The 27,794-nt window shown below is 48.5% G+C and overlaps 10 protein-coding genes across 10 annotated transcripts; 5 read left to right on the top strand and 5 right to left on the bottom strand.

The window, feature by feature from the left end:
• Positions 1–17: 17 nt before the first annotated feature.
• On the top strand, positions 18–1,152 carry FPOAC1_008256 (uncharacterized protein; the record flags this gene model as incomplete). The annotated part of the gene is made up of 4 exons (XM_044852701.1): positions 18–34; positions 112–186; positions 257–840; positions 914–1,152. 4 exons carry the CDS (start codon positions 18–20, stop codon positions 1,150–1,152), a joined length of 915 nt encoding a protein of 304 aa, XP_044705371.1.
• A 317-nt stretch (positions 1,153–1,469) lies between these two features.
• FPOAC1_008255 (uncharacterized protein) lies at positions 1,470–2,709 on the bottom strand (the record flags this gene model as incomplete). The annotated part of the gene is made up of 2 exons (XM_044852700.1): positions 1,470–2,553; positions 2,624–2,709. 2 exons carry the CDS (start codon positions 2,707–2,709, stop codon positions 1,470–1,472), a joined length of 1,170 nt encoding a protein of 389 aa, XP_044705370.1.
• A 557-nt stretch (positions 2,710–3,266) lies between these two features.
• Positions 3,267–4,530, bottom strand: FPOAC1_008254 (uncharacterized protein; the record flags this gene model as incomplete). The annotated part of the gene is made up of 3 exons (XM_044852699.1): positions 3,267–3,672; positions 3,730–4,214; positions 4,273–4,530. 3 exons carry the CDS (start codon positions 4,528–4,530, stop codon positions 3,267–3,269), a joined length of 1,149 nt encoding a protein of 382 aa, XP_044705369.1.
• Positions 4,531–6,993: 2,463 nt separating this feature from the next.
• On the top strand, positions 6,994–8,284 carry FPOAC1_008253 (uncharacterized protein; the record flags this gene model as incomplete). The annotated part of the gene is made up of 2 exons (XM_044852698.1): positions 6,994–7,188; positions 7,292–8,284. The coding sequence occupies 2 exons, from the start codon at positions 6,994–6,996 to the stop codon at positions 8,282–8,284; spliced, it is 1,188 nt and encodes a 395-aa protein (XP_044705368.1).
• A 635-nt stretch (positions 8,285–8,919) lies between these two features.
• FPOAC1_008252 (uncharacterized protein) lies at positions 8,920–10,179 on the bottom strand (the record flags this gene model as incomplete). The annotated part of the gene is made up of 3 exons (XM_044852697.1): positions 8,920–9,852; positions 9,912–10,055; positions 10,120–10,179. The coding sequence occupies 3 exons, from the start codon at positions 10,177–10,179 to the stop codon at positions 8,920–8,922; spliced, it is 1,137 nt and encodes a 378-aa protein (XP_044705367.1).
• A 2,159-nt stretch (positions 10,180–12,338) lies between these two features.
• Positions 12,339–14,008, top strand: FPOAC1_008251 (uncharacterized protein; the record flags this gene model as incomplete). The annotated part of the gene is made up of 5 exons (XM_044852696.1): positions 12,339–12,695; positions 12,756–12,851; positions 12,914–13,561; positions 13,629–13,752; positions 13,809–14,008. The coding sequence occupies 5 exons, from the start codon at positions 12,339–12,341 to the stop codon at positions 14,006–14,008; spliced, it is 1,425 nt and encodes a 474-aa protein (XP_044705366.1).
• Positions 14,009–17,094: 3,086 nt separating this feature from the next.
• FPOAC1_008250 (uncharacterized protein) lies at positions 17,095–19,993 on the top strand (the record flags this gene model as incomplete). The annotated part of the gene is made up of 5 exons (XM_044852695.1): positions 17,095–17,886; positions 17,940–18,139; positions 18,190–18,349; positions 18,399–19,137; positions 19,191–19,993. 5 exons carry the CDS (start codon positions 17,095–17,097, stop codon positions 19,991–19,993), a joined length of 2,694 nt encoding a protein of 897 aa, XP_044705365.1.
• A 1,295-nt stretch (positions 19,994–21,288) lies between these two features.
• On the bottom strand, positions 21,289–22,341 carry FPOAC1_008249 (uncharacterized protein; the record flags this gene model as incomplete). Its single annotated transcript, XM_044852694.1, has 3 exons — positions 21,289–21,564; positions 21,617–22,230; positions 22,290–22,341. 3 exons carry the CDS (start codon positions 22,339–22,341, stop codon positions 21,289–21,291), a joined length of 942 nt encoding a protein of 313 aa, XP_044705364.1.
• Positions 22,342–23,245: 904 nt separating this feature from the next.
• On the top strand, positions 23,246–25,255 carry FPOAC1_008248 (uncharacterized protein; the record flags this gene model as incomplete). Its single annotated transcript, XM_044852693.1, has 2 exons — positions 23,246–23,635; positions 23,690–25,255. 2 exons carry the CDS (start codon positions 23,246–23,248, stop codon positions 25,253–25,255), a joined length of 1,956 nt encoding a protein of 651 aa, XP_044705363.1.
• Positions 25,256–25,891: 636 nt separating this feature from the next.
• FPOAC1_008247 (uncharacterized protein) lies at positions 25,892–27,137 on the bottom strand (the record flags this gene model as incomplete). Its single annotated transcript, XM_044852692.1, has 3 exons — positions 25,892–26,721; positions 26,792–27,012; positions 27,061–27,137. 3 exons carry the CDS (start codon positions 27,135–27,137, stop codon positions 25,892–25,894), a joined length of 1,128 nt encoding a protein of 375 aa, XP_044705362.1.
• Positions 27,138–27,794: the final 657 nt, after the last annotated feature.

Here is a 27,794-nt window from a genome sequence, read left to right as displayed (position 1 = left end):
TTGGAGAGCTCGGGGCCATGTCAACCACCGTTGGGTAAGCTTTTTCCCAATGCTTGCGCTTATCAATGCCCCCGTTATGGCCCCGTTCTTGCGCTGACCTTATGACGACAGCGCCTTCATTGCTGGCGGCATCGCGGCCTGCGGCGCTGTAACCGCGACACACCCGTTTGAGACAGTTAAAATTCGGTAAGTTTAAGGCTTCCCAACGCCTCGCGACTTAATTAGAACCCACGGCTAACATGTGAATGTCTTGTAGCATGCAGTTGCAAGGCGAACTTCAGAATAAGGGCCACCAGCCTCACCACTACAGAGGACCGATCCACGGCGTGAGCGTTATTGTACGCAACGAAGGATTTAGGAAAATTTACCGCGGTATCGGCGCTGCCTATATCTATCAAATCCTCCTCAATGGCTGCCGTCTGGGCTTCTATGATCCCATGCGTAATGCGCTCGCCAAATTCTTCTTCAAAGATGGAAATGCTCAAAATCTGGGCATCAACATGTTCTGCGGTGCAGCTTCCGGAGTTATCGGTGCCGCGGCTGGCAGTCCATTCTTCCTTGTAAAGACCCGTCTTCAGAGCTTCTCGAAATTCAGGCCGGTTGGTACTCAGCACCATTACACGGGCGCATGGCATGGCTTCAAGTCTATTTACAGTACTGAGGGTGTTGGTGGTCTCTACCGTGGTGTGCAAGCTGCTATGATCCGAACCGCCTTCGGTAGTTCAGTTCAGCTTCCGACATACTTCTTTGCAAAGCGACGTTTGGTTCGCCATCTTGGCATGGAGGAGGGTCCCGGTCTGCATCTGGCTTCTAGCGCCATCAGCGGTTTTGTCGTCTGCTGTGTGATGCATCCTCCTGGCAAGTCTCCCCTGTTAACCACTACCTACTCTATTTACTAACACTCCTATGATAGATACGGTCATGTCCCGTATGTATAATCAGAACGGTAATCTTTACACAAGCGCCGCCGACTGTTTCGCAAAGACCATCCGCTCCGAGGGTATTTTCGCTCTATACAAAGGATTCTTCCCTCATCTTGCACGAATTCTACCCCACACAATCCTTACTCTCAGCTTAGCTGAACAGACCAACAAGCTTGTACGAAAGATCGAAGGCCGTATCCTCCCTAGCCGAATGGACATGGCAACCTAGAACGGAAATCGGACAGAAATTTGAGAAGAGTAGACGTACATAAATGGGCGGCACAGTTACCGACATGCATGAAACTATGGGCACCTCTTGTATGCGACGAAATGGAGAAAACATTCCAGATATACATTTGGGCGGTCACCTAGGCAGGACGATCGATTGATTGGAACATACACCACCCGGGTCATTGGGTTTTGGGAACCAAAAGGTGGCTTGGCGCATATGGGGAGTCCTTTTTGAAGTCATGATAGACAGTATGTTGTACAGAGCATTGAATGTTAGTGTGAATATTCATTCCAATACCTGCGAGGACTCTTATTCTACCCGTGAATCGACCTCTTGCAGCCATAACATAGCCGACCTGCGTCGGCTGCACTCGGCCCGTCTCCAGGATCGTCGCCTATCTCACCCGCCCATCGCGAATCGCCCTCGGCATCAAGTGACATACCACAGCTGCCACAGAAAGTCTTGCCAGGAACTCGCTCCAACTTCCCAGCCGTACGCACAACATTGGCAACAATACCAGAATACCCCTCCTCAACACTTTCAAAGTATCGGGCCATTACCTCTTCGATGCTCAAATCCTTATGGGAAACGACACTGCTCCCAGCTTTCGTGCCTGCTGGGTCGACAGGGACAACTTCCTTTAGCGAGGGTACGAGATCGATATATTGTTTCATCTCGTTGCGAAAGATCTCGCGTAGGGGGTAGTAGACCGGAAAGTCAAGTCGGCTAATCTCTTGTGCGGCACCGCCTTCAACTGCCTCATATGTGCATACAGTGGTCATACCATCGGCAACCTGCGTTGGAACAGCGAATCCTCGTCCGTTTGCAACCTCTGATAGCGTCAACGCGGCGAGTGATGTAGTGCTGTGACCCAAGAGGAGCGCTGTGCATGCAAAGTCTTGAGCTTTCTGAAGAAGAAGGTGACGAATAAGCAGACGAAGAACATCGCTACGTGCGGTGAGTGTAGGCAAGGCATCAAACAGTCTTTGAAGACGAGCAGACGCATCTTCTTCAGGGGTACCAGCATCGAGGGGTAGAGTTGACCAGTCGATACTCTTTACAGACAGTACCTCTTTGAGAGGAACACATTCGAAAGTGGCGTGAGGAAAAGCACGGCGGTATTCGCTGAGTAACTTTTGGGCAGGAGATTCTCCTTCAACATGTGATAAGTCCGTATCAATGTGAACGATGACAGGTTCATATGGGGAAGATGCCTTGTTTTCAGAGTGATGACGAGCCTGTTCACTGAGTATCTGAGCCAAGACACTTGATGAAGGCCCAAAAGACAACCCAGCCAGATGTCTCCGAGTAGTGAGCGCCTTTGACGAGCGTGTATCCTTATGAAGAGCACCAAGACGTCTGTTCAGTTTGTAGGTAACAAACTGAATGTAGCAATCGCTGACTCACTCATCAGTATGAGGAACAAATATCATGAGGTTTCATGGTAAGGTGATCGTAAGCAACTTACCGACACGTCGGATCTGTCCGTAGACGAAATGGAGCGTCTTCGGCCTTGCATCTCTTACAAGGCCGGCTGATGTCCGAGGCAGGCATCGTAGTCAGAGAGATCAATGAGTTTGGTGGATTATACAGGGTAGATGCCAGGCGCGGGGTTAGTAATTTGACGAGAATAACAGCCGTTGCTGAGAGCACAATATAGAATTGTCTGTTGGACGTTTTCTGCTAGAGTACCGAGGAACAAGTTGTTTTAAGTGTTGAGTAATTGTATTGGGCAGAAAATGTGTGCTGGAGTCAAGTTTGTGAAAAGTTGAAATTTTCGCCGCCTTCGCCCGACCATACACAAACCACCAGAAATAGTCCTCATGACATGTCACTGAAAACAACCCAAGACACACACCAGAAAAAGATTACTTGGAGAATATATACTGGATCTATCAGCATACAATATTGCTAATTTGATAAGCCACCATAATTCGAAATTATGGATATTGGGCTCCTGATGAGCCATGTACTCTTGGCACGTCTTCACTTACACGGCGTATAATCACCACAAATACAAAGAGAATGGAACTTACGATTTTACCACACCTTTCTGACTCCCAAATTCTATCAAGGTTGTGAAATATTAATTGGCGATGGATAGTTATATGCTAACCAAATAAACAACCAAGAATATGTCCTTGAAAATACTCTCGATCTCTGCTCCAAGCTTTGACTATAATCTCTTTGCCTATCCCGTACACGATTTTCTGCTGACCACCTTCGCTCAATTCTCCTGGCGTCGTAGACCAATAACGCCCAAAGCAAATGAGATGAACACCAACTTGAATGATTGTACGGTATGCAAAGCTATCGTCTACTAAACCGTAACCAGCAGCAAAAGCCTGGATGAGCCACTCGCCAGCATCTATGTCCCTGTATAGCTTCAGCGACCAGAGCTCGGCTACAAACTGGCCAAGATCAAGAGGCCGGACTCCAAGCTGAGATAGTTCCCAGTCGACGACGCGGACGGGTATACAATCACTACCTGTTACAGGGGCGTTCGAAATCAAGACGCTGGCCAGTTGTTAGCTTATGAACATAGCTATCAATGAACAAATGAAGAAAACTCACTTTCCAGTCCAAAAGTCGCCATGAATAGGGCAGAGACTTGTTTCATCTAGAAGCTCCCCAGCCGCTAGATCGCTGACACCCTGGAAAACGTCCCTTGCATCGCCAAGAACATCTGGGTGCTGATCGACCATCTGCAGTAGCTGTTGGTAATTGATCATGTTTTTAAGGCCCTGCCCGTCGTTATTCCCCGCAAACGTCTCACGCATGGCGGCTTGCTTAGGTTCTTGGCTCCAGCCGTGGAACGCACGAAGCCAAGCTCCTAGGGCATGGCCAAGCTGATCGCATTGTGACTTGTGAGTTTGAGAAGATGGATAGTAGTGCTTAAGAGCGTATTCCTTGAGAGAAAGAGCGCGCGGGAGATATTCCTGAACTTGAGTGTTGGTGTCGCGGTCGAAGTAATAAGGCCTTGGAGTTGATATTATACAATACGAGGTTTGTAATGGGGGGAGCGCGGCGAGATGAACGAGCGATTCATACTCGATGGCCTGTGCTAGCATTAGAGCTGAGGAGAGCGGGCGTTCTTGATGCGAATATTTATCTTACACATCTGGAAGTTGATATCTTGAAGGACGGATGCGTTGCAACATAGCCCTCGCCATGTTTGATCACGATGCCCTCTTGATATTTATCTCTATACGATGATTGTTTGAGAGTAGCATGATACATGAAGTTGGCCGTGCCTCCCGTCAGCCTCCGAAGATCAGACACGGCAAAGCAAGTTCCATCCAGAATATGTTTTATTTTGGAGGCAATGTTTTGCTTTGTATCTGTTGGATCTTGGATTTGTTCGTGAGAGGTCATGATGTATGGCTGAAGAGGAGGTATTTTTTTGGCGAGGCTGGACATGCAGGTAAAGATGGCAAATGTTGGTGGTTTTGGGTATGATTATCTACCAACCCTTTTCAGTAAGAGATATTTAGGTACTCATAAAGAGTATTATTCTAGTGACTGGGTTGTTGGCATTTACTCTGTTCTCTCGATCTTGCTTGGCCGATGACTCAACATGAACAAACACCTCAGTCATGCAGCAAAAATACCTACCGACAAGAATTGCACTAGAGAAGAAACCCAACATTTTCACTTTTTAGACATACATAATGTCTTATCCCCAACTTATTAGGATAGGCGGCATTAATGATCAGGTGCAGAATAGCAGCCTGAGACATCCCTATTGATGAATGTTTCGCTTTGATGAAACTTGGTTCTCCACCACGGGTCTCGTGTCCCTGGCCTTAGCATTGGATATTCAAGCCTCGATAAATTAGCCGCTGAGCATTGTCTCATTGACAAAGCCCACAAGTTGTGGACTTTTTGTCGAAGCGCTTTGTATCAGATTAAGCGACGTATGTCTGACTGCTATCGGTCATGCACTGACTAGGTATTAACCCAGCAGCCCAGGTCTAGGTAGCTGAACCAATACCTACCAGTATGTACGTGGATGCATGTCAGATAAAACGGTTGTGCATGGCGTCCAATAACCGTAGACAAGCATACCCAGGTACATTAAAGAAAGTGAATGATGTCTTTTTTTGTTGAGCTAGCCTTGAACTGATTCTCTCCTTGTTCTACACGATCTGCCTTGACATCACCACTACAAAGAAGCACTGCCTGGTCAGCTTGTCCTCTTAGTTCTTATCGACAGATATGGAGGGGGGCAGCATCATACATAAGACTCACACTCTCAACAAGGCGCAGAAGCCAGATAGCCAGATTAGGTTGATTCTGGGTCTTGGCCGCCATCGTTTGTACATCCGCCACTTTGATGTAATCCCGGCTGACGGGAGACGTGATCAACAAGATGATGAACCTTAATTGAGAATGACCTCCTCACCATTCCTTGGTTGCTGTTTGAGTCCGGATGCGAAAAGGAATTGATTGACCATGGAAGATTTGTATCCGTTTTCGATAGTTTGATGACCCAGTTGCTACGCAGGTGGATGTGACAGGTAACTATCATACCGAATGTCTACCTGAGGGTTTGATCGCTTCCTTCTATGATTTCCATGATTCAAAAAGTCTTGACCGCTGTGTTACCGCTTGGACGCGTACACATAGGTACCTAGGTACTGTAGTGCATCAGCAAAGAAACATGGCCTTTGCTTGCTTGGTTCACAGACGACCAAAATAAATTCAACGCTAACTACTAAATAACCATCATTTCTCACAAGAAAGCCTGAAACGCCCTTCCCCTAGTCACCTGCGTGCGAGCAAACCTAACAACAACAACCTACATCCTTGCATGGCACCCGATACTTGGCGTCGAGCTAGAAATACCTAAAGCTGTCACTGTAATTTAGCGATTGCTATCCCTTGGCAGGCACTGTCAACTTGTACCGAAAAAGTACCGGGCCTGTAGATCTGCGACTTGGCTTATTGCTTAGCTTTGACTGCCCGGTCATTACTGGATGGATTGGATCCATTGCATTGTTTTTTCTCCCTCTTACCATTCTGCAACAACCACCGTTCCCGTTGCCGATCGAAACTACAGAGGTACCTGTACCTGCACCTGTACCTTAGTACATACCGTCGTCACTCACTCTCCTTTCCCTTTTTCCCTAATATTATTAGCAACAAAGCCCGCAATTAAAACATAACACCCACCATTCCATCCATTTCATTCCATTCAATCGTCATTCAAACCTTCTCATTCGATCAGCCATCACCGGCAGACTCGTTTCCTTTCTTTTCATAATACATCATCGTCTCTCCTTGTCCTTGTCCTTGTCCAGATCCACCATCAACCTCTTCTTCTTTTTACTCTCCCCTTCCCTGCACTTACCTTTGTACTCCTCATCCCAACGACAACAAATAATCTATCGCAACGGTCAACAAAACAATCTACCATAATAAACAACCACTGCCAAATTGTCGCCCACCTGTTCCAGACTCATCTCCTCAAGTCTCACCAACTATATTCCGCATCAGTATTACGTTCCACGTCCACGGACTCAGCACATCAACTTCCACGACGTTCTTTTGTGGCATCAGGCATCTATCTCTACGGCATAACCTGGTTTCGCACCCCTGCTTGTGGTCCCAGCCTCTCAACTCTCGACAAACCGATCAATCTCTTCACGTTATACAACAAGAGTTCTACCTTTTATACTTCTGCTGATTCCCGACCGCTCGACTCGATTAATTGCTGCGCAATCTTCATAACAAAACGCCGCCCGTTTCCCACACGAACCGTCAATGTTTGTGACTCTACTATCGTCCTCATCCTCATCCTTCAACTCGATACCATACGCAGAGTCATAGTCTACAATGGCCGGAACACTTGTTCAGAAGGCAGCGCATCCGATCCATGCATCATCGCTTGACAACAAACTCGATATTTCTGCTCGACCTCGCAGCTCCAATCTTGAAGCTGTCTTTTCCCCAGTAAACAACGATGGATGTTTCGATTTTGACCGCGTCTTGAAGAGTGGTTATGTTCAGAAGCGCACACAAAAGACAAAGGTCAGCCTTTCTTTGCCACCTATCTCTCTTTGATTTCCTTTCAGAGCATCGCACTATGCGCATCAAATGGTTTGGATGATACTGACTGCTATTTTCTTTATAGAAGTGGAAGAGTGTCTACCTTGTGCTACGGCCTAATACTCTTTCTCTATACAAGAACGAAACTGAAGACAAGCTTCGACATCAGCTTTATCTGTCCGAGCTCACAGCTGTCGCCGAACTTAAAGATCCCAAGCACAAGCGCGAAAACGTTTTTGGCCTCTTTTCTCCATCTCGCAACTATCATTTCCAAGCGGATTCTGCCCAGGATGCCCGAGAATGGATGTCCTTGATAAGAAAGGACGCGCGCATCGACGAAGAGGAGGACGAGATGTTTTTGGCCCATCCTCGTTCTGCGCAACAGTCCAGCAATGGCATGAAACCAGTCCCCATCGACAGCAACCAGCGCAACGAGCACGAACGTTTCCTTTCAAGCTCACCGGAACCAATGGCATCATCTACCCCAAGATACGTCACTTCGGCAGGTAGTAGAAGAAGATCTTCGATACTTGAGTCGTCGGGAATGTCGGGTGCCGAACTCGCGTCGCATTCCGATCTTTCCGACAGCGAAGCTTTCCGTCCTCAAGATTCTTCCTTTGACAGTCTTACTGCCAAGTCACCCGCCAACGTTCCTACTGTCCCTCGACCAGGCCAGGGCATCCGCTCGACAAGTCAGATAAGCGTATCCAATGTTGAACAGGACCCTGATCGTGTAATTTGGCAGGGTCGGCTTTACCTCTTGCGTCATCGCAGGGGTATGCGCCAATGGAAGGATATGTGGGCTGTTCTTCGACCACGTAACCTTATTCTCTACAAGGACGAGTCTGAGTATACAGCCAGGTGGATTCTGCCAATGTCCGCCGTCGTCAATGTTGTCGATCTTGATCCTCTCAGCAAGAGCAAGAAGCATTGCCTTCAGGTTATTACCGAGGAGAAGAGCTATCGCTTCTGCGCACATGACGAAGAAGCTCTTGTTCGCTGTATTGGCGCCTTCAAGAGCTTGCTAGCCAAACGCCGCGAACTCGAGGCTCGCGCTGCCGCTACCACATCCACATGACCAGAGCGCAAACCCAGACCTTGGTCATGGACTTACAAGACCTAATGGTGTTATAACACCTCAAATGAATCACGATGTTGAACGTTTTCTTTTGTCATTATTTTGTTTGTCACAGGCCAGCCGCCGTACTGCTTTCTTTTTGTCTGTCATTCATAGCGAAGATGCTGTTTTATACCTAGGTAGAAGCAAGAGGTGGAGTGGAACCTTGAAGAGTTGTAACTTTTGTCCAGCGCCTGTTCATTTAGCGAGAGCTGCTTGATTTCTGTACATATACAAAACATGATATCCGTGGTACTTAGCACTATCCTCATAGAAACCTTTCAATTCATCATTCTAACTTGCAAACCCAATCTTGAGATGAACCCAACACCCAAACACCTGAACCGTTTTTATTTTCTGAATCTTTCAGAAAGCTGGAGACCACCCAAGAGCAAAAGAAGAGACAGAACGCCATGAACAAAACCAGTTTTTCCTTGTTCCACCAAGACGCAATCGTCCTGATATATAGCAGAGGCAACGCAGGATGGTCACTTTTGACCAGATCGAAATGACCACAATGGTAGTCCAGCCAAGCCTTGCTTCGCCATGGCGACTCTCCAAGACGATGTACTTCAGCTACGCACGTATCAGGAATACTACTCTCCATCGAAAAAGTATTGGTCAAATTCGCTGTCTCCCATATAGTCGAGGTTGGTATCATCGTCGCCCCTGATGAGATCCTCGTAAGTGGCGTCGCCTGTCCCGTCGGCAAGACCGCCACCGCCTGTACCAAGGTTGTTAAATATTTCATCGTCAAAGACCGAGTCCAAATTGTCATTGGACATCCCCTGTGATGGTCCTTGATTACCTGTACTCATGGCAGGCTCCTGCTTGGCCTCATTTGCATCAGAGCCAGCAGGTAATTGAGATATATTCGCCTGTGAATTGTTGTTGGTTGGTAAGAGGTCGTCGAGACCTAGGATATCATCATTACCCTCGGGCGGAGCAAATGTTGCCAGATCAAACGATGTCTCCTGCGTGGTAGATGGATCTTGCGAGTCGTTATTTGTCGGAGCCAACGTAAACTGCATATTTGTAAAGTTTAATTCTGAGTGAGGTCCATCAGCGGTAAGGTCCATCACGTCACTATTGTGGTTGTCTAATGACTTTTGTTCCATGACCGGCATTGGGGCCATGGGGGCGACGGCAGCAGTCGCAGTAGGCGCCGGAGAGACGCTGCTCTTCGTCTTGGGCTGCTCGGAAGCTGTAGTTAAAGCCATGTTTTGGCTGGCTTCATCCTTCATCACCTGGTCGGATTGACCGATATCGGGGAGCCCCATGCCCATGTCAGGAAAAGGGGCAACTGGCTTATTAGCCTTGAGTTCTGTCATGGGCTGGTCCTGGGGAGGTGGAGGTGGCGATGACTCCAAGTCAATAATCATGGGTGACTTGGACTGAGACTCAACGGGCTGAGGTGCTGCAACAGGTTGCTGTTTTGGGATCTGTTGGCTTTGCTGCTGCTGCTGCTGCTGCTGTTTTTGCTCCTGTATCCTCTTGATGTCACGCATTAAGACAGATTTGGCATCAATCTAGGCATGCATGAGAATTGGAAACATGACGAGGTGGAAATGGTTTAGAAGGAACTCACAATGTCCCATTCCAACTTGTGTAAGGCTTCTCTGAAGCCATCAATAGACTCAGGCAACTTGGACTTCAGTGTCGCTTGGTTTGACTGCGCATTGCCCTGTACATCTTTACGCGAGGCCCTGAGGGCTTTCCCAGTGTGAACCAGCTGGAAAAAGTGTTAGTGAAGGGTTTTGGGTTATTCATCGCATGGGAAAGAGTATGCTACTTACGACGTCGTCGACCATGGCCTGTAGAACATCCAGCGGGTCCGGGGAAGTTTGAGACGCCATGGTTGAGGCGTGTACAGAGAAAAAAGAGGGAGTGAGCAAGAAATGGAGGCTCAGTTGTAGATAGGCTGTAGGATCTGTGTAAAACAACTCGACTGTAAGTATACCTACGCGGGGATAGATGTTAGACTAGGTAGTGATGAGATATTGTCCATGTTGGATAAAGGGTAGAGAGAGTAACATGCCTGGAGGCTGAACCTACTAAAGCGCGTGTGTCGGTAGGGACGACATCACGTGCACCCGCCTGAAAGTTTGGACTCACTGGTGGTCTCAGCAGTGAAACCTACCAAGGTAAGGAGTTATTATATGATTAAGTAGTTGTCAAAGAGGTAGGTAAAATAAAAAATAAAAAAATGAATGAATTAGTCAATGAATGAGAAGAAACCATATTAGACAATTTTCCTTTCTATACAGCCAGGTGTCTGGATTACAGGTCAATAGATGTAGTTATTGTTTGAAAACGTTCATCTGAGAACTGGGAGCTTTATTCATCGGGCTTTAACAAAGGATGGGAAAGTTTTAGAATTCCATATTCCTAGGTACCCATTTTATTTAGGTACTTACATGCATCTATCTCTCTGGCTCTGATCAAACACTATGCACCCTCCAATCGTCTCTCAAGTTTGGCGAGCCCAACTCTTCCACTATTTCCACAGTCGACCACAAGATATACGTTAGGCTGTAGGGAGCGGTGCTGCCATGTGCTGCTTGAATATACATCAGGTTACTGGCGTGTTCCGATTCACTGGCATTGTATGTATGTTAGGTACCTAGGTGATAGTTATAGAAGAAAATGGTTGGGTTTGGATTGGACACTTCTGAGTGTTGGACAGCATCTCAAATTGAATGCAAATGCTAAAAACTGAATCACTTTTTAGGCTTAGAACAGCTAGGTACCAACCTTGTATTAAACTTGTCTCAGATCAGCTCATACAAGGTCTTCTGTCTGTTTCTCTAGAACCTTACAAGCTCAAAAATGCTTGCTCGTTTTCCCTTGGACTTCTTCTCCTTCTCCCTTCGCTAGGTAGGTATATTAATATTATTTAACCCCTGACACGGGACTCAAATTGGACGGTCAGAATATTAACCAGCCAATCATCGGTCAGATCATCTGCAGGGTCTCTTGGGTTGCTTTTGAAGTTAGCCGTCTGTACAGAGTAAGAAAAGCTGGGCTGTAAATAAATGCATCAATTGGAGACAGAAACATGCAGCCTGCCTGTGTACCTTACTTTGTACTGTACATGAAACTGTGCAAGCACCAATCTTTGACTTTTTTTCCTTGGGTAGAATTTATTTCCTATTTTCTCTCTCTCTCTCCTCTCTCCAGGATCATCCTTTTTAGTTATACTTCCTCCCCAAACGTGGTTTTTAGGTGATCCTCGTGAGGAGTTTCCTTCAGGGTCTGCGGTTTCTTCTCTCTTCAATTTCATTTTCTCACTGCTATTTACTTCCCCCTCCGCGATTCTCCCTTCAGATCGCCATTTCTCTTTCACTACGCCAGCGCTTATTCGTTCATCGCATCTCATATTAAAGCTGGGTCTCTCTACAAACAAGGTGGCACCGGCTTCTTCCAGCCAGCACCAGCCTAACAGCTCTCATCTCCAACAAATTAACGACCCCACGTCTCACGGCTGAAGCCAGCATCTAAATCCATTCGTTTGTCCCGTATTGCAGTACTACAGCAGCTTATATTACACCCGCAAACTCATAACGAACGATTCGAGTACTAGCACTCTCCTTTTGAACCAACCTTGCGCCTCCGCAGCTCGCGTGTCAACTTCAGGGCTTCTTCAACGACGTTGGAGTTTCCACAATAATCATTTCGTCTGGACCCCGTTGTCAAACCAGGCTACCAGGCCCGAGCCAGAGCCAGACCCCTCCCTCTCTCTCGCTCTCTGTGCCCACCGTGTCATAATTAGCTCCGGGTTGTCGACTCGTCCACTTGGACCCCTGTCCTGTCAAATACCCAGGTACGAGTACATACATATTGTCACCGACCGCCGACTCTCCACCTCGACCGATCAACTACGGTACAGCACAGCACAGCTAACGGGTAGCTCCAATCCCTACTCTACTACCTCTTACCTCTGTTGTCCATCTCTTTCTTCCCTCATCTCCCTGTAACACCCTCTTCGACTCGACTCAACATCACATCCATCAACATGGCCGACGCTGGTGCTCCCTCCAACCCAGGCCAGTTGCCGCCTCCTCCTCAGGCTGGTGCTGGCGCCCCTGGCTATGAAGCTAGTCAGAATGGCCAGCCTATGGCCCCTCCGCCTCTTCATATCCCTCAGAACACCAACCCGATCCCGACTGCTATCACCTCTCCCAGATCCGCCGACAATGGAGGCATTATGTCGCCCACCAGCGCAGGTGGCTTTCGTCGCGCCGCCCCTGAGCCTAACAAGCGTGCTCTCTATATCGGTGGACTGGACCAGCGAGTGACCGAGGAAGTTCTGCGTCAAATTTTCGAGACTACGGGTCACGTTCAGAACGTCAAGATCATTCCCGACAAGAATGTAAGTTCTTGGCCGAGCAGAAAACTTGTAGAGATGACGAGCTAACCTCTGTCCTCTTAGGCGCGTGGCTACAACTATGGCTTTGTCGAGTACGACGACCCCGGAGCCGCTGAGCGTGCCATGCAGACTCTCAACGGACGACGAGTTCATCAATCGGTACCATACCCCGACACAACCGGAAATTCGAAGATGGGCACCGGCACTAACATGCTGTATAGGAAATCCGTGTCAACTGGGCCTATCAGTCAAACACCACGAACAAGGAAGACACCTCGAACCACTTCCACATCTTCGTTGGTGACTTGTCTAACGAAGTCAACGACGAAGTCCTTCTCCAGGCCTTCTCTGCCTTTGGGTCCGTTTCTGAGGCTCGCGTTATGTGGGATATGAAGACTGGCCGATCTCGAGGCTACGGGTTTGTTGCTTTCCGTGACCGACCCGAGGCCGAGAAGGCACTGAGCTCTATGGACGGCGAATGGCTCGGCTCGCGAGCTATCCGATGCAACTGGGCGAACCAAAAAGGGCAACCCTCCATGGCCCAGCAGCAGGCTATGCAGGCTATGGGCATGACTCCCACCACTCCTTACGGTCACCACCAATTCCCCGCTCATGGCGTCGCTAGTTACGAGGTCATCTTAACTCAAACTCCCAGCTGGCAGACCACCGTCTATGTTGGAAACCTCACCCCTTACACGACTCCCAACGACGTGGTGCCCCTGTTCCAGAACTTCGGCTTCGTAGTCGAGTCTCGGTTCCAGGCTGACCGAGGATTTGCTTTCATCAAGATGGACTCTCATGAGAACGCGGCTATGGCCATCTGTCAGATGAATGGATACAACGTCAACGGCCGCCCTCTCAAGTGCAGTGTATGTTTTGCCTACTTTGACCTCGATCTATTGCATAGGACCATGGCTGACAATTGTTTTTTCTTAGTGGGGTAAGGACAAGACTCCTAATGCTCAGGGAGGCTTCGATCCTGCCCAACCTTTCAGCCCCCAGAGTGCCCAAGCTCCTGGCTTCCCGGGCACGCCTACTGGCTATTATCCTCAGTATGGTGGTGAGTTGAGGTATAGCCAGAATTACACCTTATAGTAGCTAACGATCGCGATATAGCCCAGTACGGCGGACAGCCTGGTAACTACGGCGGCCCGCAAGCTGGATCGCCGGCGGGTTACGCTGGCTCACCAATGGGATACGCTGCCCCTCAGAGTGCTGGCGGCTACGGAAGAGGTCAGCAACCTCCTAATGCTGAATGGGCCCAGCCTCGCCCCGGTCAGAACTACAACAACGGATTTGGTGGTTATCAAGCCTAGGGGGCAATGACCAAATCAGAAAGCAAGACAAGTCAAAAAGCCGGATGAAGGCTAGGCGAGGTAATGACTGAGCTGTTGCGTGAGATCATGGTGCGGACCAGGCTTCTTTCTGTCCGCTTTCCATGACTCCCTTTCTTCTTTCTCACCTTTTTGTGGATTCTTTTGTCGCGCTTGCTTCTGCTGTTTCTGTTGCTTCCGTTACTTTTTTCTCAGTATCTCCAAGCATTACTACAGTATGGGCCTGTGATACCCCCTTTCCGTGTTCTGGGAGAAAAAGGGCAATTTTCCTGTCTTGCCTTCAATCGGATGTACACATTTCTTTCTTCCCTTCCTGTTATGTCGATAAAAGCCAAGGAGCGCTACATGTTTCTCAGTCTCTCTCTATCTCATCTCTCTGTACGAGCGCAATCTCCAGGATACCTACCACCAGTATTTGACCTCGACTTTGTTGCATTTGGTCAAGTGTCACTCTGGTATTTCAAATTTCTTTATCTGACGAAGTCATGAGCGTTTCGTCCATTCTTGTATGCCACGAAGCATCTGGTATTTCAGTGGCTGGCGAAGGGGGTGGCAGTTCCATCTCAGGAATTTCCATCTGTGTATTTAGCGGTGACATTTCTTTCTTAACGGGACCATTTTTTTTTCTATTTTTCACTTTTTCTTTCCTGATAATTCTTGCTCACGAAATGATGGAACTACGACGATTTGACGACTATGTAAGACTGATGACAAAAGGTGAGGGCCCTGGGAGGTCGACAAGAGGCGGAAGTTCAAGCTTCAATTAAAGATGCTCAAGTATCCGTACAAATGTAGGCAGGGTTGTCTTGGAAGAGGAAGAAGGAAAGACAATCGATAGTTGACGTAAGATGAAGGAATAAAACATAATGAGAGCCTTTACTTCACTGCCAAACCTCGGCCTTGTTCTGACACATGATTTTCTGCGTGGTCTTTGCTAATTGAGGAGCATAGTAACTACGATTGGCATGGCAACAGCTTTACGTGTTTAGAGGGCTTTTCTGGCACCAGTGGACCCTGGTCAAGTCGTCAATATTGGACACGACAGCCACGTATTTGAAGCTGGATGGGCGGCAAGCTCATGAAACCCCAATGAGAGGGCTGGGGCTGAACCTGGAAATGTCGAAAGTCTTGTCCTACCAGATAAGGTGAAAAGGGCCGGAAGCCGTTTGGGATATGAAACTTGATTTTTCTTCCGCGGTAATCCCCCAAGACCCTGGGAAAGGACGTCATTACGGGCATGGGGGCTTGTGTTGCTGATTAGGCTGAGAGAACCAATGCCAACGATATCAGCGGCGCGTGGACGTGGGAAATGTGAGAACATCTGGGGATCAGAAGCTAAGGTCAGAAGCTGACTTGAGCATTGGAGGCGTAGCTGGCAATTTCCGGGGTAAATCAATGGGTTGCGTGTCGCTCGTGTTAGAGGAGTCAGGAGCTTCGTACCTAAGATGAACATATCGGACGGTAATGAGGTAGGTTGCGATTCACAGACGACATATTGTGCAACTGTTGTCACTGTCTATCTGTCCGAAAACGAAGGGGGCAAAAGAGTCAACCGCTATAGAACTTACTCATCGTTGAGTTGATTACTCGACACATTAACTCGGGGTACAGAGTATTAGGAGGGGGATCACCGCTGCTAGGTCCCAAAAGGTTCCCTTGCCCACTGCGGCGTACCCTTGAGGGTTCCACTCAGGCCTTGTAGGAACAGACATAACCGGGCTGGTCTGCAAAATTATTGTATGTTTCTCTCGTATAAGAGGCACTAATAGGTTATCAGGTAGAGCGATGGCGAAGTCAGTATTAGCCCGACTTTGGAAATTGTGAACAATCACTAAAGTAACAATTTGTGCTGGGAATTCTAAAGCTCGATGGTTACAGCTGGCATCAGTAGTAAATTTGATGGGCACCTATTGGTGTCTAAGATTGCCTGCTTGGAAACGTCATGCGTACTAAGTATTAACGGACTCGACATTTCTCTGTCTGTAAAAATCGTGTACGACAGATCTTGACACAAGAACAAGATAACATGTTGACACTTTGTTTTTGTTGTTGATGTACAAATAAACTCAGTGGGCGGGTGTGGATGTGATATCACAAGTGGTACAGAGCACCTACTAAAGGGAAGGGAAAAGGCAGGCGCTTCTGCTTCTATTCTTTCTTCTTTTGCTCTCCAGCCTCTTACTCACTTCCGTTCAGCTCCACGAAGCTTAGCACAAGAGTCTTCAGTCATCAACTGATAGGTGAAATGGATTCTTTCATTTGTAAAATTCTTTGATTAGAATCCAGCGCATCTTCTTATACCGAACCTTATACCTCTACAATAACAACACCAGAGTCTGTCCGCGCCAACTAATACTACCTACCTACCAGACTGACTACCTACCTGACGTGCCCATACCCATACCTACCCACCCCCAGGCCTTGGCTTGGGCCTCCACTGGTTACTGGTTGCGGTGCCCAATCCTCCCGCCCCCTCATCTCTTGCTGTGCTGTGCTTTTACGGCTGCGGTACAATTGCGAGGATTCGGTGCGCTGATTCAAACATCTCTTGTCTTCTACACTGCACCACACACGGCAGCACACTAACGTTAGTTCTATTTGGACGGCCTGGGTTAGCACGCTTTTACTGTTCATTGACTTGGCTACTGCGGGACCGACTGTACGCGACAAGACCCAACTCGATCCATCTCCAACATTGCATTCGACCCAACCAGCAGCCGGCCAACCATTTGCGCTCTGTACTGTATTGTATTCGTTGCTAGCAGCCAAGTTAGCTACCCAAGTTACTCAACGCTATACTACACTGCGATTTCTCCTCTTGCTCTCATTTTTCTTACTCCTCAATCCTACGCCCTGCCATCCCAAATCATTGGGATAGAATCGACCGTCGACATCATCGTCAACGCCCGATAACCACGCACTGCCCACCCCACTCTTGACAGCAAGAGCTTCAACGATTTCGCTGCTGGCCACCAATTGCCTCGACTTCATCGCGGCCACCCCTGACGCTGTCGCTCTAAGCTGCCTCGCCCAGCTTCCATTGCAGCAACAGCCAGTCAGTGAGTGTCATGGATCCCCAGTGGCAGCAATATCCCGACGCAAACTCGCCTGGCTCCTCGAGACGTCACAACGGTAGCAACCAGACCTCCCGAGACTATACCAACCAACCGCTACCTCAAGGCGGATATAAATACGACCAGTTCCACGGCGGCGCCCCCGTTCACTCAGCTGCTGCTCCGCCTGCTTCTGCTCCTGTTGGTAACCCTAACGCGACCGCATCTCCCATCTCACTTTCTCAGATGCCCGACGGGAACGGTGACGTCGCAATGCACGATGCCCACGATGCTCATGCCGGTATCAAATACCCCATGAGACCTCATCACCAATCCCACCAATCCGGCAGCCGTCCCGTTAATCTTCATTCTCCCCAAGATTCTTCTGCTGCTCAACGATACTCGCCCATGGAGACATTGTCCCCCACTTCGCCCTACGCGCCCAAGTCTGCTTCCAACAGCCAATTCACCAGCCCGACACAGCGACAATCGCCCACACGCCAGCCCGATTATTCTCAGTCTCCTTACTTCCCCGGTGCTCGTCAACATCAGCCAGGACAGCATCTGCCTCCTATCAACCCCTACGCTTCCAGTGGTCACCAGGAAAACTATCCCTCATCTGCTGTCAGCAATCTCGACGCTGCCTTCAACCTTGATCCTAAGTCTCCGCGCCGGCCCGTTCCTCAGCAAGTGATCAGAGGTCCTGTTCCGGAATTCAAGCCATTGTCGTCCTCTGCCGACTTGCAACCAAAGGTCAATTCACAGCCACCCTTTCGTCGTGCCAACCCTGAGGGCGGTTTTATCAGTGTATGTTCATGTCCTCAATCCTTTGCACAGTTTCATGCTCACCATTTATACAGCCCCTCCAGGCCCTCACCGTCCAACTGCCTGCTACCTACCGTATTTGCAACCCGAGCTTCAAATATGAGTCGTCTCGCAATCCCCGTAGAGTGTTGACAAAACCCAGCAAGGGCACCAAGAATGATGGTTATGACAACGAAGACAGCGATTACATTCTTTATGTGAATGACATTCTTGGCTCCGAGGAAGCTGGCCACAAGTAAGTCATAGTGCCCCATTATGGACTTTGGTCTCTAACCTTCGTCACAGGAATCGTTATCTTATTTTGGACGTCCTGGGCCAGGGAACTTTCGGTCAGGTTGTCAAATGCCAGAATCTCAAGACACAGGAGGTAGTTGCCGTCAAGGTTATCAAGAACCGCACTGCCTACTTCAACCAGAGTATGATGGAGGTTTCCGTCCTTGACTTGGTATGAAATTCTCAATCTGTCGCTAAACACAAACACTAATAAGTCACAGCTCAACACGAAACTCGACAAGAATGACGACCACCATCTGCTGCGCCTCAAGGATACTTTTATCCATCGACAGCATCTCTGCCTGGTTTTTGAGCTTCTGAGTGTCAACCTCTACGAACTTATCAAGCAGAACCAGTTTAGAGGTCTCAGCACCACGCTTGTTCGTGTGTTTGCTCAACAGCTTCTCAACGGTCTAGCGCTGTTGAACAAGGCTCGTCTGATTCATTGTGATTTGAAGCCCGAAAACATTCTTCTAAAGAACCTCGAGAGCCCTATCATCAAGATCATCGATTTTGGCTCAGCTTGTGACGAGCGACAGACTGTCTACACTTATATCCAGTCACGATTCTATCGATCTCCGGAAGTGCTGCTTGGCCTGCCGTACTCGTCAGCCATCGATATGTGGTCTCTGGGTTGTATTGTGGTGGAGCTCTTTTTGGGTCTTCCCTTGTTTCCTGGATCTTCGGAGTACAATCAGGTTTCGCGAATTGTCGAAATGCTAGGAAATCCCCCGAACTGGATGATCGAGATGGGCAAGCAGGCGGGCGACTTTTTCGAAAAGCGACAGGATGAGTTTGGACGACGGACGTACCAGCTGAAGCCAATGGAACAATACGCCCGGGAGCGCAATACTAAAGAGCAGCCCAGCAAGAAGTATTTCCAGGCCAACACTCTTCCCGAGATAATCAAAACTTACCCCATGCCCCGGAAGAACATGAAGCAAAGCGAAATTGACAGAGGTAAGATAAAATCTAGAAGATATCTCAAACGCCGCTGACACAAACTGAACCAGAAATGAACAATCGTATTGCATTTATCGATTTTGTTCGAGGTCTTCTAACAATCAACCCTCTGGAAAGATGGTCTCCACAGCAAGCCAAGCTTCACCCTTTCATTACTCAGCAGAAGTTCACTGGCCCTTTTATACCACCAATGAACCTCAAGTCAAGCTCTCTGAACAGATCACCGGCGCCCGGTACACAGCAGCAGCAACAGGCCGAGGCGCTCAGCAAGCAACGGGCGCAAGCGGCGCAACAGCAAGCTGCTTCGGCCGCCCCTAACCCGTACCCAGCGAACGCCAATCAATATGGGCAGCAAGGGCATGCGCAACCGCAAATGTATGGAAACAACATGTATCCCCAGGGAAGTGGCCATGGAAATATGCCCTCGCCATATGGTCAACAACATGGCCAGTATGGACAAATGCCTATTTCCCAACAGCCCCAGCAGATGCCTCAAGGCCAGTATGCGCAAATGCCCCAGCCCAATATGTATCAGCATCAGCAAGGGGGGATTAGACCAGTGCGTCAACGCGCATCTACCATGGAGCAGCAACAGAGCGGCATCCCAGCCGCTATCCAACGAGTCGCAAGCCATCTTGATCCCAGTCAACCAATTCGTCTGCAACCCAGCCCAGCGTACTATCCGCCTACTGGGGAAAGCATGACAGGTGGCAACGTCGATAATCGAACGGCAGCAAACCGAAGAGGGAGCCGCGTACAGCAAGGAGCCCGGGGCAACAGAGACTTCATTCGCAACCTGGAGGAGCGCACTCTGGAAGAAGGTTTTATGGGAAACCAGAACACGTGGCATTGAAGTGGTGTAGCTTGATGAGGGACCAGATACTTGTGCCAAGTTATGATGAAGGCGCCTTCACTCGATAAACAACGAACCGCCGCTGACGTTTGTCCTTGACGGCAGCAGAACAAACCAATGCTCATGGTTGATGGTTCAAAAAAGGCTGAATGATGGTTCTAATGTAATAGGAATCCGTTCCTCCTTTCAATCCCCAAGCACTACGAAACAGGGCGCCACGTTCTCGGCTAGTTCATTCGGGCGATGCTGTCCGAATATGTGGGAGCAGCCGAAGAAGGGGGCTGGAAGAGACTCAGCGCCAAGGGCGTATTCAATGGATTGGAAGTCGGAATTCTGAGAAGTCCAGTTGCAATTTTGAGGCGAACAGGATCGTATCAGCTAACTAGTTCCATGATGGAATTTGTGAGATTTTCCACGACTTCCTTCGTCTGACGAGGTGGAGCTGCCTTGGGAACGGCCGCAGGATTCAACGGGGTTACTCTTTGGCGGCGGCTTGTTTTTTTGTTTTTGTTTTTCCGTTCGTTCTTTTGTTGGTATAGTATTAAGTGGCGGGATGGCCAGTCAGAAATTCGACATGGTGCAGAGTTTTTAACTCAACGGGTGATAACGAAGCCTGGCTGAGTGCTATGTAGCCTGGCTGTAGATACTGTTGTTCTGGTATTGAGTTTTGGTGTACGAGGACGAAACGCGCTTGGCATATCATGGGATAGGAACTCTTGGTTTTCGACTCCCAACGTGTAGTTGTATTGGTGTCATCTGTCTTTTGTTTGATTAGGGAGATGGAGGCTTCACAGGGCTAAATCTGGGAGGTTGAATGGAGGTACAAAATATCACGAATAACCCCTTATTGAAAACGACTTGTCTCTTGGTTGGTTCAAACGTTTTGTGTTTATCGAATGGCCGGCATGAAATCGTAAAACACTGCCAGAAGCTTGTGCTGGTAGGCACTATCGCATAATAGACCAACTATTAACTCCAAACTCCAAGCCCAAAAAAAGACAGACCCAGAAACCAGACTTGCGGCCCTGTTAGAAAACTCGGTTACTGAGCGCATAAAAGACGACATTAGCAAGCCGAGTGATATCATTTAGACCCGATACTAGGTGCTTCGTTCTTTGCACCCTAATAAATCCAGGGGAAGGAAACATGCGACTCAATTTGATAGCAGATCAGCGGGACTTGATGTGAGCTGGTCTCGTGGATTGTTTTCTCCGTCAGGAAAGTCTGGCGGAACCCAAGTTTCTGCAACCATTTAAGCTACCCTTAAAGTAAGAGTCGATAAAAAAGAGATGGATTTATCGTCCACCACGACCCCTTGGGCCACCGCGACCTCTTCGGTTGCCGCCAACAAGGTTATCACTATACAACTGGTTGCTCCTTGATGAATCGTTTGTGGCAGTGGTCTGCATCAAGTCAGGAAACCCCATTGAGCCGTCAACAAAGTTGTCCTTGGTGGGCCTGCTTGCGCGACTGCCCCGAGGGCCGCTAGGGGCATCCCTGGGAGGGTTGGGAGATGAGATGTTTGTTGGAGCGCCGAGCTTAGGGTAGACTTTAATGATTCTGCCATCAGCCTGTAAATGACGTTAGTGCGTGTTAGGGACAGTTCGACGTTCTTAAACTGACAGTCTTGTCGTTAAATGTTTCGATGACTCGTTCGCCACCTTCGCGCGAAGCAAAGGCCATCTCGAAGATGAGGATAGGCTTCGATTTGACTATGCGACAGCTCACAATCTCGCCTCCGATGGGAGTCATGGCGCTCTCGATATCGGCAGGGGTGGTGCCAGGAGCGAAGTTTTGTGCCATAACGGTAAACGGCCCAGCAAGACCCCGGATGCTCATGCCCATGGAACTGTTGTTGGCGTTGTTCCCCTTCGGTTTTACTATGTTGACTTGCTGAGGCGCATCGGCCGAAGTGTCCATGCGATCAACAGCGGCGGATAGTCGAGCTGTTCGGCGGTTGTTGGCTCTCTTGCTGGGACCATTGGGGGCAGAGATACGGGCGCTCAGGTCACCCGAGATCGAATGGTGTAGGTCATGAGTCCATTCGCCGTTCACGTTACCGGGAGCATTCGAGCGGGCGCCGATGCCCGAGGCGCGCTGCACCTTTCTAACGCCGACGCGACTTGCGAGCGAGGGACTGGAAGTGGACTTGACACCAAGCTTGGATGGCGCGCTCTGGCGGCGGTTCTTGGAGAAGATGCGATTGGCGAGGTCTTCGTTTTTCTTTCGCTCGCGCCCTTTAAAACCGCAATGTCAGAAAGGGAAGACGTTCTTGGGGCTGGATATCTGCGCTTACCCTCGTTGATGATCTTTTCGAAATCTGTAGCAACCTTTTTAGTTTTAGCCATGGCTAGAGATTTCGTGAACAGAGGCAGAGTAAGAAATTGGAGAAAGGTTGGGAACCGTGAAAAGTAATGACTTTGGATAGAATGGAATGCTTGATGGGTTAAAAAAATATAGACAAGTAAATGCAAGTTTGTTGGTATTTCGCTTGTTTTGTCTTTGCCCAAGGTTGGTAAGTTGCTAAGAAACGTTGTAGGGGGGTAACAAAAGTAAGAGCCTACATACGAACCACAGTGCTTCGGGCTACAAAAAAGTGCAACCAAATGATCTGGTCTAAAACCGACCAATCTGACTTACTAATATTGTCTCCTGTTCCCCCAAATAGACATTGACTGGACTGCAACCGCGAAGCGCGTCTCCAATTGGACTCAAAATAGATTAGCTGCATGCAGGGGAGAGGGGCGTCTTCAGAATCTATAAGCCCCTTGTAGGATTGCAACAAGGGGCATGTCGTTGTGCGCGGCAATTTAGACGCGGCGGCTTTCAGGCTCTGGAGGCACATAGTTACAACGGCTCCGGTCTTGACAGGGTAGATCCATTAGATTGCGAAAAATACACCATGTTAGACAGAATACTTTGATCGCCTTTAGCCCATCTTGACCCATATCAAGACTGTTTATTTTCAGCACCCAGGGCATGTGTCTCTAGTTTTTTTTGCCCTCCCCCAGGACCCCTCGACAGATAAGATAAGATACTTTTTTTCGTGATCGGCATTGCGACTGAATTGTCTCTTTGTGACAGCGCTTCTCTTTGTCTCGATTTGCGACCGCCTGTTCATTCATGATGGCCGACAAATTGATATATGGTGGCGTATGCCTGCGCAGAGCTCTACAGCTTGTGCCACACCGGAGACTGGCTGCCAGGCCTATTCTCGAGTCTCAATATCGTTCCTTTCACAAAACACAGCACATGTTTGATTCAACGACAGCCAAACCAGCGAAAACAACACTGACTACGGAAGCGACAACCGCCGCTATATCAAAAACATACGCACCGAAGAATAACAACAGAGACACTCCAAGAAGTCTTGAAGATGGTGTTGAGAAATCGGTGTCAGCGGAAAAGGAAATGCTCAGAATCGAACGAGTCGCCAAGAAGGAGCTGAGATACCTCGGTGATGATCCATGGAAGTTCTCACAGTATGTCAATCAAGCGCTAGAAAAGGGCAAATTTGAAGAAGCCTATTGCGTTGTGAAGATGGGCAGTAGAACATTGTCACTGGTTGTACCGTGGACCATGTTGATGGATTACATGTTGCAACAACAGCAATTGACCAAAGCAATCAGAATATTCAACGACGTATGTATACCCGTCGAATGCTGAACTTCAAACGAAACTCTAACATCATAACAGATGAAGAAGCGCGCACAGTTTCCCAACGCCCAGACCTACACTACCCTATTTCGCGGCCTCGCCAGATCCCAACATCCTAAACTCGCTGTCGCCGAGGCTGTAAAGCAATACAATAACCTTCTCAAGGATAGCCGTCTGGAGCCAAACACAACCCATTTAAACGCAGTGCTAAACGTTTGCAACCGAGCGGGCGATTTGGATTCGATGTTCGCCATTGTCGACACAGTAAACGATTCCACACGAGCCGTGACTGCTTTCACCTATGCGACCATTTTCAACGCTTTGCGATGGAATACCAACAGCGATGTCAAGGATCTAACAGATGAGCAAAAGCAGTTCAACATCAGAAATTCTGTTCAACGCGCCAAAGTTATATGGGGGGAGGTCATGAGCAAATGGCGGCAAGGACGTCTGGTCATCGATGAAGAGGTTGTCTGCTCGATGTGCCGGTTAATGTTAATGTCATCTGATATAGATGACAAAAGGGAGATTTTTGATATCGTCGAGCAGACCATGAACGTACCCAACTTGTCTAAAATCCAAGAACGTTCCGCTGTCGATGCCCGCAAAACCGACCCCAAGACAGGTGCAGTTGCCAAGAAGGACGGCAACGGTTTCTATGCCACTCCTGGCAACAACACTTTGTCACTATTGCTCCAGGTTGTGAACCTAACAAAACAGAGCGGTATCGGCATCAAGTATTGGAACTTCTTGGTCCGCGAGTACAACATAGAGCCTGATAGGGATTGTTGGATGCGTCTGTTTAGCATACTCAAGCAAGCCAGGGCTAGTGCACATGCTACTGAGATTCTGTCGATTGTTCCCGAGGACACCATTAGCCCCCGTATCTACCGCATGGCCATGGAAACATGTATTCGAGACAACATCAACCAGAATGTCATCAAGAATGCTGACCGCGCTCTCGACAACATGATGGAACGCATCGAGATCCCCGATCCGCAGACCATGCGTCTCTACCTTACCGCCGTTCAGAATACTCACTATCACCTACGAGCCCGTGCCAATGATGGCGATGTGGCTGGTGCGAAACGCGCATACGGTATACAGGTGACGAAAGCCCTCGATCGTTTGTGGGTGCCATACCGCAAACTCCATAACCACTTCTTCCGTGATACCAAGTCCAAAACGGATCGAGATGAAGGAATTCTGTACAATCAGCAACGTGAGGTCATTGCCCTTGCTCGTATCATGTATGGGTCTTACAACAAGGTCATCCAGCAAGAGATGCTTCCTGAGGAAGACCTTCAAAGAGTCCGTCCCATTGGCGGCCGTATCAACCGCGAAATCCAAGCCTTCTTTGCCAAGCGCGAAGAAAAGGAACCCAACTTGCGAAAGACAAAGGGTCGCGGCGCAGCCGAAGAGGAGATGTCCGAGTACTACACTGTTATGGAAATAGAATCTTTCTGGGACACAACACAAGCGGGCAGGCCCCAAAGGGATAGAAGATATGAAGAAAGACGAAGCAGAGGATATGATAACGACCGCAGACGCCAAAACGAAGACAGGCGTGGTATCGACTCCAGGCGTTCGAATTTGGCTGGATAGAGTGTTTCTGATTTCACATCTGGTGAAAGATCTTGAACCGAAGAGGACTACAGGTCACTGCCACGGGAGTCACTGTAACGTGAATCAGGATTTGGGCGCTCAAGGAGATCCAAAGGACTGGCCCTTAGCTTGGTGGCGGACACTCATGGGCCAGGTCTCGGGACTCTTTGAAAGGGGGCGCTTGACGGAGAAAGGGGGCGCTTGACGGAGAAAACTAGTGTAAGATACAATTGACGTATGTACAATATTTACAAAAACTACTGTTAGAGGACATACCGTGTGGCGTTTTTGTTAGGCAATGGCAAGCGTTGAATATACCCCTACTACACGTGCATCTTGAATCTTTGATTGATGGTACTCATTTGGAGGCCTCGTAATACAATCCATCTGCTTGCTCAACCGACGAGTCTGCCTCTTGTGACACCACGCAATTGGAGAAGTCGATAACATGCACATCATCCACAATGCAGCTTGCTAATCGTTCTGGCTCTGATTTGATCACCCCGATATTGCCTATGCTACAAACCCAATGTCATGATCAACGCCGAAAAGGCATTGGATGGACTAGCCTACAGGATGAAGAGACAGCCATGCATTTTATAGAATCCCATCCCAACAACCCCAGGGCGGTGATTTCTAACATAGGCTCAAACTAATGCTAGAGAATGTGACGTTGCTCCCCTGACTCGAAAATCGATTTGAGAGCCGATTTTGGATAACTGGCTTTGGTGAAGATTGAAAGGCGGCCGATTGCAGGGAATGAACGTTCTGTTCGGACAAGGGTGGCTTTTCGAGAACATTAGGGGGTAGCTGAAGAGTTGTGATTGAGGTAGAACGTGAAGGTGAGACCTGTTCTAAATCGTGCTTGAGATCGGATCTGGTGATCACAGATTTTTCAGAAGCCCATTGAAACTCTTCTTTGGGTAAACCGAGCCAACGTGCTTTGAAATCGGGTTCCAAATGTGGAAGGGTTTTGTCCTTTGAGTGCGAAGCCACGTCACGAGACGGCTGAGGCTTACCTTTTATCCTTTTCTTCCGCTCAAGAGATCGAAGTGTAACGACCGGTAAAGCCTTGGGCTGTGCTGTATAGATTCTCGGTCGGCTAGTCAGTTCATGATGAAGAGTCGTTTTTGACGAGCGCCGCTGCGATTTGTACTCAACAACAAAGTCGTCAGATGCCTTCTCTATACAAGCTCGCAAGGTCGATGATCTTTCCAAGCTACACTCGGACAAGTCAGGTAAAGGGGCGAGTTGTGGCGGATCTTTCTCAACAATGTGAGCTGAAATCTCAGGATCTGACTCTTGTTCGTAGTCGTCTCGAGTTGTCTGGGATGACTTCCTGTCATTGGCGGTATAGCATGACACGGCTGCCGCAGATTTGCCTGAAGAGCTCCTGTCGCCTTTCCATCTTTCGCGAACATGATGGAATGCATCGCTGAGATCTGCGCGGGAAGTATTCAAGGTTTCTGTTGAAAGGAGAAGGACGGTAAGCTACAGAACACGTGTAGTTGAACTATGTCCAGTGGGTTTTCTAACCTGTATCTAGTGGAACGAATGCACGTCTGCAGCCAGACAATTCTTCCCACCTTGTCAACGTAGATGTTGAGGTAGTGGTCTTTCGCCGTTTCGGTTTCAGCCACCGGGTAATATGTGAAGATGCTGAATTTTGAGAAGGGGATCTCTCATGACTGGGATTTAGAGGCTTGTTATAGATATTGTCGCCGCCGCCAGGCTCCTCGGGCCCATCAACACGGGCTCTGCGACGATTGAGTGGCAGTCTCTAGCTGCTGAAGTTTATGCGAGACTTTTGGGATTCTGAGGAACTTGGCTCGACGTCTTTCCTGGATTTCGCCCGCCAGGCACTGAAGATGCTACTGGGCATGATTGAGTGTAACTATGGCAGCGGATATCGATGATTTTGGGGGGATAAAGTGAATTCCAATAGATCAACCGTCATGTGAATCGGTTGATGTTGTTAAATGGAGGATTAATTCAGATAGTAGGTAGGTATGGATACTAGGTATGTTGCCTCTGGGTTTTGCATGCTTTTGATGAACTTAGTTGCAGAAGGAACTACACTCATTGACAGCTTCCCTGGTCAGTTGTTACTGGCTCATAACTGACTTGATACCAGAAGGAAGGTACTCAAGCAGGTTGACGTTTCAATCTGTTCTACATGATACGTCGAACCCAGTATCTTAGTAGGTAGGCAGTGTGTGATTTTAGGTGGGAACCATTTTCTGACAATTATATTGACGAATATGTAGCAGATTTTATCATAGATAGGTAGATATATGCCACTGCTACAGTTTCTCTTTAGATACCCAACAATGAGAAATCCAGTAAACGCTCTCCTATAACAATCAGGACACTAACATTAATAAAGCCGCGTAAAGTGGTTGCTTTATGCATGCTTTTATGCACAGGTGTCTGCTCGTATCTCTAGCGCGGGGTACTGTACTTTAGCACTTAGTCGCCAACAGGCGCTGACTCAATTTCCAGTACCACCTATTGGCCCGTCTCGCGACAGAGCACTTTA

This window comes from Fusarium poae, chromosome 3 (genome assembly GCF_019609905.1).
Source record: "Fusarium poae strain DAOMC 252244 chromosome 3, whole genome shotgun sequence".
Taxonomy (NCBI): domain Eukaryota; kingdom Fungi; phylum Ascomycota; class Sordariomycetes; order Hypocreales; family Nectriaceae; genus Fusarium; species Fusarium poae.
Note: the sequence above shows the minus strand (reverse complement) of the source record. Positions and strands in the feature narration are given on the sequence as shown.